This window comes from Zalophus californianus, chromosome 11 (assembly GCF_009762305.2).
Source record: "Zalophus californianus isolate mZalCal1 chromosome 11, mZalCal1.pri.v2, whole genome shotgun sequence".
Lineage (NCBI taxonomy): Eukaryota > Metazoa > Chordata > Mammalia > Carnivora > Otariidae > Zalophus > Zalophus californianus.
In genome coordinates this window covers 109,191,187-109,201,652 of record NC_045605.1, presented here as the reverse complement: position 1 = coordinate 109,201,652, position 10,466 = coordinate 109,191,187, and the positions used below count along the sequence as shown (strand labels likewise).

At 49.0% G+C, this 10,466-nt stretch overlaps 1 protein-coding gene across 1 annotated transcript; it reads left to right on the top strand.

Annotated features, from left to right (window-relative positions):
• Positions 1–929: 929 nt before the first annotated feature.
• Positions 930–2,004, top strand: MRGPRD (MAS related GPR family member D). Its single transcript, XM_027581480.1, is given in 2 exon segments — positions 930–977; positions 979–2,004. Coding segments are annotated over 2 exon segments (1,074 nt in total).
• The last annotated feature ends 8,462 nt before the right edge of the window (positions 2,005–10,466 follow it).

The window sequence follows — 10,466 nt, the reverse complement described above, 5'->3', positions numbered from 1 at the left end:
CCAAATGAATGGAACCTTTATAACGGATCTGCAGGAGGTATACCACCAGCGTCTATAGCTTGCTTTAGCTCTCATCTTGTAAGATATAAATCTGTCTTGCCATTGTGACTACTTTAGAGGTCTGAAAAAAAAAATCTTCTGTGGACTACTGAGAAGTGAGGCCTGACGCAGCCATCCAGGGAGGGAAGCAGATGAGGGTTAGTGGAGCTAAGCATGCACATGTCCTATGACCCAGCAATCCCACTCCTGGAACAGCCCAGAAAAATCCTCAGCCAAGTCCAATGGGGACAGGCATGAGGTATCTGACACAGCATTTCTATGATCCTGGGAATGAAGAAACAGATATGGTACACTGTAAGATTGAAACCAACAAATTACTTTTCCGTACAACCACCTGCAAATAGCCTTTTAAAAAAATACCATACTGCTGAGTGAAGAAAAACAGCATAAATTCTAAATCACAACATTTGTGTAAATTAAAAACACTTCTGGGCATCCACCTGTTTGGAGAGACAGCGAGATGCCCAAGGATCTACGTTAGGTTAGACAGATGGCGGCGGGGCCGGGATGGGGATGAAGATGGAAACACACACGTGTGTTTAATCTGGTTTTAAATGACCTGATGTTCATTGTGGGCTGCAAAGTGAGGGGTGGAGTTAAACGTATTTGCACCCACGGTGCCATTTTAAAAAAGTTAATTCACAGGATTTGAGCAGTATCAGGGAAATTGATGCAATGAATAGACTTAGGGAAAGCCTTTGATAAAAGTCAATACTTCTTCATGATTGAAAAAAATAAACTCAAAACACAAGAGAAACTCTTACCTTGACAAAGAGTGTCTAGAGCAACTTCAGGTATGTCACGGTGGTGGTGGCAGAGTCAGCGGAGTGGGAGCCAGAGGAGGGGGGAATGGGTCAAGTCTCCTGGCCATGTTTCTTGCAAACAGAACAACACTGGTGAGAGCCCCGAAGCAGGACAAGTTGGGGTGTGGGGCCCCCAGAAGTCCCTTGGGGCCCCAGTAACACAGAACCTCACGCTGGTCCGTCTTCCTTCCACAGGATGAACGAGACTGTGTACCACAGCTGGATGAGTAAAATCTCCGAAGACAACCCCCAGGTAGACACACTGGACACAACTCCAGAGGTGCTGAGCTCCCTGGCCACGTTCATCTGTGCGTGCGGCATGATGGGCAATGGCCTGGTGGTCTGGCTGCTGAGCTGCCGGGGTCCGAGGACCCCCTCCTGCATGTACGTCCTCCACCTGGCCGTGGCTGACTTCCTCTTCCTCCTCTGCACGCCCATCACACTCTATCTAGAAACCCCTGTGCTGGCCTACGAGGTGATTACTAGAGTGAAGTTCTTCGCCTACACCGCCAGCCTGAGCCTGCTGACGGCCATCAGCATGCAGCGCTGCCTGTCTGTCCTCTTTCCCGTCTGGTACAAGTGTCATCAGCCCCAGTACCTGTCAGCCGTGGTGTGTGCCCTGCTCTGGGCTCTGTCCCTCCTGATGAACGTGATGGCCTCACTCTTCTGCAGCGAGTCCTGGTACGGCATGCAAAAGCAGTGTTTCACAGTGGACTCCGCCTTCAGCTTCCTCATTATGGGGATCTTCACCCCAGTGATGACCCTGTCCAGCGTGACGCTCTTCGTGCGGGTGCGCAAGAGCTCACGGCAGTGGCGGTGGCGGGCCACGCGGCTGTACGTGGTCATCCTGGCCTCCGTCCTGGTGTTCCTCGTCTGTGCCCTGCCCCTCAGCATCAGCTGGTTCTTCCTCTACTGGCTGGACGTGCCCCAGGAACAGAAGACTCTATTCTACCACGTGGCGTGCCTCTCCTCAGCCCTGAGCAGTAGTGCCAATCCCGTCATCTACTTCATGGTGGGCAGCCAGGGTCGCCGGGGCCTGTGGGAGCCCCTGGGGGCCGTGCTCCACAGGGCGCTGAAGGAGGAGCCTGAGAGGGAGGGGAGGGAGACACCCTCCACCGGCACCAACGAGCTGTGGGCCTGAGACCTGGGGCGCCCCTCAGATCTGTATGCCCGCCCTGCCCGGTGCCTGTCTGGCCTGCTGTTAACAGCCCCCAAGACTTGCCTCTTGCCCTATCGGGGTGCCTTTCTTCTATGCCAAGCCCCCCACGGCTCAGTGTGTCCTGGCGCTCACAATGGGACTCATGGGAAGACAAAATGCAATTTGTCTGCTCCCGCCTGTCAGAGGGCTCAGGTTCCCTTTGAGGCCTGGCCTGTGGAAGGCTGATTCTCTTCCCAGCCTCTGCAGGTGAGTAGCCTGCTTCCCTTTGAGTGGGAGAGCACCTTCTCTCCCTCCAAGGACATCTTTGTCCAGGAGGCAGGGTGTGGTTCCTGTGACCTGGTGGCCCGGTGCTGCTCCTTGGGCACGTGCTGGTGGCATCAGCTGACCTCCAGGGGGATGCCCCTGGTCTGCCTTCCACCAGGTGTCCTGCTGACCCCCTCCGGGACCTCAGTCCTCGGCCAGCCAACCATGTCCATCACTGACCAAACTCTCCCTGGCGGTAAGCCAGAAACGGCCTCATCCTCCACGTGGCCCAGGCCAGCACTTGAACCCTGGCCTTTGCCTTCAGGTCGCCGTGCACCACCATGCCCCGCAACCATGGTGGGGCTGTTCGCTTTCCTCGGAGAGGCTGCCCTGGAACCAGGAGAGCCCCTGCCTGGTCTCCCTGGAGATGCACAACGGACCTTGATGGGACTGTGCTCAGGAGATGGGGGCAGCCTGGAGGCAGCTTCGTCCCAGAGACCCGTGTGGCTGACAGAGCAAGCGTCTGTACCCCCATGGATTGCCCCTTCCTCGACTTGATGGAAACACTTCTCCCCTCTAGGCCTGATGCCCAACGAGGGAAAATTTGGGACACACATCAGAATGCCTTGCTCCCCTCACCTCTCTTTTCTTCCCACAGCCTCCTGCGCCTAGAACAAGGAGCCATTAGTTTGAAAATGAGACCTGAATTTAACCAAAAGTAATTCAAGAGGAAGAGATCACTGTGGAATAGAAGAAATCAAGAGCCTGTTGGATTTCTGATAATCCAGGTAATGAAGAGGGATGCATCCCATAACACACTGGGAAATATTTACATTTTGTGCTGATTTCACATCAGCTTAGAATTGTAAATCACCATGGCAGCAAGGGCAGTGGCAACAAAACAGTTAATGAGCGTCATCAATTCGAAGACTCTTTCAGATTAATCGCTGTACAAGAAAACTGGACTTGGGGGCGCCTGGGTGGCTCAGTCAGTTGAGTGTCTGCCTTCAGCTCAGGTCATGATTCCAGGGTCCTGGGATGGAGCCCCACGTCTAGCTCTCTGCTCAGTGGGGGGCCTGCTTCTTCCTCTCCCTCTGCCTGCTGCTCCCCCTACTTGTGCTCACTTACTCTCTGTCTTTGTCAATTAAATAAAATCTTTAAAAAAAGAAAAAAAAAACTGGACATGCCCTGAAACCTTTCTATCCAGGTATGAAAAACTGGATAGAGATCTTCCCAGACTTGATCACAGTCCTAAAAATGTGTATGACATTATGAACATTACCAAGAATGGGTTGCGAAGGGTGTCTTGGCGGCTCAGTCGGTGATGTGTCTGCCTTCAGCTCAGGTCATGATCCCAGGGTCCTGGGATCGAGTCCAGTGTCAGGCTCCCTGCTCAGCGGGGAGCCTGATTCTCCCTCTGCCTCTGCCCCTCCCCTCTGCTCATGCAAGCTCTCTTTCTCTCTCGCTCTCTCTTAAATAAATAAAATCTTTAAAAAAAAGAATGTTCTGTGAAGCTAAGAAATACCTTTCAACTATTAAGAATACAAATCAATTTTTGTTCAGCCATGCTAAATAAAGATTGCATTATCTCTCGGTTCTCTTTTTGGAAAATATTCAAAACTGTTACATATGCAAAAGCTATCGAAAAGTATACAGCAAGAATGGTAGTAAAAATGTTGCAGATGTTTTTCTGTATTTTGCATTATTTGTGGTATTTGTCGCTCCTAAAAATCTACAATTTGCTGTGATTTCTTGTCCCATTCTAAATAAATATTCATCGTTGTAGTTAACTTTGTATTTATGATTTTGTGTTCTTTTTTTAGAGAGCGTCCCCCTCTTGTTGATAGGCTTTGGTCCCCACAGAATCTGTCCTTGGATGGAGGACAGAGGAATTCCCTGTCACCTGATCAGGATGATCGACAGGACCCATGAGTGTGACCACAGAGCTACTGCCATAGACATCCATGAGGAGGAGTAGGGTCCCCAGGACCAGGACAGGGGGCTGCTTCCAACAGCCCAGGGTACCCTGCACGAACAGAATGACAACTCAGATCTCTAATGTCTTGTTTTGAGATTGGGACTGAAATTCAGGGACGCTCTGTGCCAGTGTGGAAAGAAATCTATGAGTATGAGTGTGTCTTCAGAATACAACCTACATTCTCCACAGCTGGCACCAAACCAGTCGTTTCCAACTGTTTCATGAATCTGTGATTTTTTTTTTTCTCCCCTCTGTAGGGCAAACTCCCTGAGAGGAGGGCCTGACTCTTTTCAGCCTCACCAAGGCTAATGGCAAAGACTGAATTCTGTCAAAAAAAAAAAAAAAAAATATATATATATATATATATATATATATATATGACTTCCAAAATGAAAATACTAGTCCATGCATGAGCTGCTACTTTGCTTTATCTATTTTGAGACTATGTTATTAGGAGCATACAAATTTAGGAGCGTTATATCATCCCGGGGAAGTGGAGCTTTGGTGATAAATTATGAAGTTACTGTCATTGATCATAGTCATGTTACTCCTTACAATCTATTTGGTCTGATATTAACTTGGCTTTCTTTGGTTGGCAGTTGCATCTTCTTGCCTTCTTTGATTTTCAACCTTTCCTTTTCAACCTTTCGGATAAGAAAGGAGTTAGATCTGTTAGATTTATCACTTGTAAATAATTGAGAATTGGGTTGAGTTGAATAATCTCCCTTTCTTAAGATACTTAATTATATCTGCAAAGTTCCTTTCACCATTAAGGTCACTCACATACACATAGGCCTTGGAGATGAGGACACAAACATCCTTGGGGGACAATTATTCTGTCCAACATACTGCAAAATGGCCTACCCAAGAGATAAGACCTACAGACTGTGTGTAGTGTTTTCTCATAGAAACCAATGGTCCCTTCTCTATAAACTGATAGTGAAACCAGTAATCAACTCACCCTGCCCCCCACCCACGGAGTTTTCCATCAGCTCTTACTACTGCACTCTTAAATAAAAATAGAGTCGAAGATTGCCAGAGAAAGTTTAAACATGAAAGACAAGATGCCAAAACAAAATGGAGAAAGGAACTCCGAGGAAACAGACCCATGCAGGGTACTGAAGGAAGAAGCAAAGTGGCAGAAGATAGTGCCTTCCAATGTCAGGTTGAGAACGATCTTCAAGGGGCGCCTGGGTGGCTCAGTCATTAAGTGTCTGCCTTCGGCTCAGGTCATGATTCCAGAGTCCGGGGATCGAGCCCCGCATCGGGCTCCCTGCTCAGCGGGAAGCCTGCTTCTCCTTCCCCTACTCCCCCTGCTTGTGTTCCTGCTCTATCTCTCTCTCTGTCAAATAAATAAACAAAATATTTTAAAAAATTAAAAAAAAAAACGATCTTCAACCTAGGATCCAACCATGTCTGAGACTAGATAAAGAAAAGTTAAAAAAAAAAAGTCTACCTTCCCTTCACTCTTTCTCAGAAAGCCACTAATAGCAAAAAACAAGAAAGAGGGGTTTTAGTTTTGTGAGAGTGTTTGAGGCTGTGTATAGAAAGTGCACAGAAAATTAAGCAAATGAGAAAAACAAGGCAATTAGTAACTAGTAAAAACAAAGAGTTGTTCAAGAAAGGAAATGTAATCAGCGTTTATTGTATTGATTTCCTCTACCCTGATTTGTCCTCCTGCATGAGCTCATGCAGCCCCATGGCCTAATAGCATTACAGAGCCAGTGACACCCCTGTCCCCTACGGTATCCCATCACCCACCTACCTACTGAGCTTCCAACTTTCATATCAACCTGGCTTCTTAAAAATCTCTCCTTGGATGTCTAATAGGCTCCACACACTTAACACATCAGCAGAGTCCTTGCGGTCCTGTGCCGATCCCGGCTCCAAAACTCCATTCCTCTCCCAGTCTGCTCTATCTCAGGAATTAGAACCCCGTCCACCCAGCGGCCTAAGCCACAAACTGAGGAGGTATCTTAACCCCTCTCTTCAACCCCTCATCTCCCACAACCTTTCAGCAATCCTGTAAGTTCCAACCTCCAAAATATCCTGCATCCACGCAATTCTCTCCATCAACCCTGCACTCTCTCTGGCCCTGCAGTCTGTTTTCTACAAGCCTGGGGGTCTGCCAAGGACCCTTATACAGGGTGGCTTTAAGCAAAATCCAAGCTCCCTTCTGTGGCCTCTGAGGTAGCGCCCATCTAGACCCTCCAATCACTCTCTGTCGCACTCACACTTACCTCCTACTGACTCTTCAGCAGTGTCCATCGGGTTCCTGTCTCAGAGCATTTGCAGTTCCTCTTTTTCCCCCAGTTTGAGAAATAATTGACATACATCACTATATACATTTTTTAAGGCATACAGCATGATGGTTTGATTTACATATATCATGAAATGATTACCCCAATCAGTTTGGCTAACATTGCAGTCACTCCTCTCTTGACCCAGAATGTCCTTCTCCACGGCTTTGCATGGCTGCCCCTTCTTAACATTCAGATTTCAGTTCCAACATCACCTCCTGGGTGTGTCACCTCCTTGGAGAGGCCTTCCTAGAGCCCCGTGACCTTCCCCTGGCCACTCTCTGAGATGATCTTATTTCACTGTCCCTCCCCCCACCCCACCCAACATCACTTCCAGAACATACCAGCCCCGGGAGCTCAGGAACCCTGAATGCTTTGTTCACTCCATGCCCCACTGTACCCCAGAGTTAGACAGCACCTGCCACTTCACAAAATATTTTGAAGAAATAAAGAACCAAAAAAAAAAAAATTGTAAATAATCTTAATCAGGAGTGAGCAAGCTTTTTTCTGTCAAGGACTAAGAGGAGACATTTTAGTCTTTGAGGACATGGTCTCCACACAGCTACTTGACACGGCCATTTCAGCCAGAAGCAGCCACAGACAGCGGTAAACAAATGGGAGTAGCTGTGTGGCAATAAAACTTTACTAACAAACACTGAAATTTGCATTTAATACCAGTATCGTATGTCTTCTTTTGATTTTTTTTTTTTTCCCAACCATTTAAAAAAGTAAAACCCATTCTTAACTTGTGGACCATACAAAAAAGGTGGTGGGCCAGATCCGGCCCACGTGTTCTATGTGCCAATTCCTGATCTAAATAACAAACACTAGGGGAATAGTTTACTAAATTATGGAGAGCCCCACGATGCAATACTATGAGGCTATTTAAAATGAGAGTTGTGACAAATACAAAAAATATGGGAAATGTTTGTGACTCATTCAGTGAGAAATAGCAGAACACACAAGGGTCTGAACAGTTTGATGGCAACTATGCAAAATCATGCAAGCATATGGAGGGTAATCTGCAAAATATTAAAATAGCTGTGTTGAGTTAGCATATCATGAGGAGTTTTTATCATTATTTCTTCACATTTTTTTATTTCAAGAAGAACCAATATAGTAAGACCCAGCTCCTGTCACAAAATGAAATTTTGGAGGCTGGGGGAAGCAGTGTAGCCAGTGATTAAAATCCTAACTTCTGGCTATAAAGGGATTTGAACCCAGCTCTGGTCCTTAATCATCCTGGGGCCTTGACTTGGCTAAGCCTCTGCTCCCTCTTCGGGGACTGCTGCGCGCAGGAAGTGGGCACATGCACCCAGCATCTGGTAGGTTCCCAACGTGGGGGCACTCCTGGTATTGCCCATGCAGAGAGGCTTCTCCCACGGGGAGCCCTCCTCTGCACCTCAACTGCAGTGCATGGCGTCCTCCTCAGTCACGGTCCCTCACAGGCACCTTCCAGACGACGGTTTCCTGTGTCTTAGTGGTCAGCAAGTGCTTGGCACGCACCTCCTCAGCTTGCCAACAGCCCAGCCCAGCCGGCACGGGCACTAGCCGCACTCAGAGGGAGGCAAACTCAGAGCCACAGAGCAGAGGCGGGGAGGCTAGACTGACCAGCGGCAGTCAGCAAGTCTTCTCATTGCCCTGTGCCTCGGAATGGAGCTAGTGAACACACCGCCCTCACAGAGGAGAGTAAGGGCCAAAGGACATGAGAGTTATAAAGAGCTTGGCTGATACGGCAGCCTGGAAGTCTTGTATGCTTTTCAAGAAGTCCAGAGGAGGGGCGCCTGGGTGGCGCAGTTGGTCAAGCACCCAACTCTTGGTTTCGGTTCAGGCCCTGATCTCAGGGCTGTGAGACTGAGCCGTTCACTGGGCTCCGTGCCCAGCACAGAGTCTGCTTAAGACTGTCTCTCCCTTTCCCTTTGCCCCTCCCCTCCTCTTTAAAATAAATAAACCGATCTAAAACAAAACAAAACAAAACAAAAAAGGAGTCCAGAGGACCCAGACTGACCACCTAAGAGAAGTGAAAACACAGTCACATAAAATGTCCACAGTGGCACTGCTCCCAACAGCCAAAAAGTGGAAAAAATCCAAAGCCTACCAACTGAATGGGTAACAATGAATGGATAAATGAAATGTGATCTAGCCATACAAATGAAATCATATTCAGCCATAAAGAGGAACGAAGTCCTGACACGTGGATGAACCTTGAAAACATTCTGCTAAGTGAAAGCAGCCAGACACAAAAGGCCCACAGAGTGTAGGAGTCCATATACACGAAATGTGCAGAATAGGCAAATCCATATAGACGGAAAGCAGCTCTGTGGGGCCCAGGGGGAGACAGAGGGGTGACTGCTGACGGATACGGGGCTTCCTTCTAGGGTGGTGAGTGTTCTGGAGCAAGAGGTAATAGTTGTACAACACTATGAATGCCACCAAACTGCTCACCTTACAACGGGTAGTTTTATGTTACGTGAATTTTACCTCCGCAGAAAAAGCGGTGCCCAGAGAGCTGGCCTGGGGGTGGAAAGGCAGCTGCAAAGTGCTGTCGAGAGCAAGGCCAGCCGTCCTAACCAGCGCCTCACACAAATATGTACACGGTTCTTCGATCCAATAAATATGCACCGGCACCGCCCCCCCCCCCACCATGAGGCAGACCCTGGATCAGCGAGAAGAGCTCAGCACTGTCCAGCCGACTTGGCGACCCTGTCCCCAAAGAGGACAAAGAGCTCCCAGAAAGCTCCATTCCCACCGGGGTGCTGCGGCCTCCCCTGCGTCTGTCCCCGGCCCCATGCTGCCCATGGTGAGGCCCGGAGGGACTCCTGCAGAACAGACTGTTGGCAGATGCCATGCAGCCTGACATGACTGGAAAATCCAGAATTCCTCATACGCATACATTCCTGGGCGCGCAGAACTTCTGGGCAGCAAGTGGGAATTAAAAGTGAAAGAAATACATTATTATAAAGAACACTGGGGCTGCCCTTCCTGAGCCACTCGCCCATCGCCTGGGTCCGAAACGTGAAGATCTTCCCTGTCCTCCACGCCCACGGTGGGTCAGCCGGGGAGCTCTGACGACTGGAAGCTGCGAATGTTCGGCCCCACCGCCCGGCCCAGCGCCCCTGCAGACTCCTGCCGCCCTCCCGGCAGGCCTTCCTATGCGACTCCAGCCCACCTGCGGCACCTGCTCCTCATGGCCTCCCCGGAGCAATTTTTCTACAATGCAACGGGGGCCTGTCTCCTCCTTCCCGCTACCCCCCTTCACCTCCTCCCACCCGTGTGAGACCCAGAGCCACAGTCGCTGGATGGAGAAGGTGCGAGAGGACCCCAGACCCAGCAGGACTCCCACCTGCCCTTGCTTGTGACCCGCTCCACTGACTGGCCGCAAAACCGGCCAGAAGGAGTCATTCTGTTCCGATGACAAAACCAGTACTCACCATCTGCAAAAACTAGGGAGGCAGAGAAGTACAAACGAGATACTGAGAATCACACCAAATCCCAAAGGCGACAGACATTTACAATTTGGCCTTATTATGCCTCTTCATCTTTTTTGTGTATAGACAGGTGTTCCAACTAAGTCGGAGACACTGAACATACAGTTTTATATCCACTCTTATCATTAAACATTCACATTTGTGACTGTATGCTGTGATTATAAGACGATTCTACTGGTTGGCTTTACAAAGTATCTACAAAAAGAGGAATTCTTTAATGTCACAGAGGACCTTCTGGGTACAGATGGCGGACTGAACTCCCGTGTCGACTGAGGTTCGCCAGGGTCCGGGGAGGGGGCGATGGGAGATGGTGTGTCCCGCACAGTTTCTAGATGGTGGTGATGGCTGCATGACAGTGGGAATGCACTCAGTGCCACTGAGCTGTGCCTTCTAAAGTGGTTAAAATGGCAAATTTTATGTTATTTTACCACAATT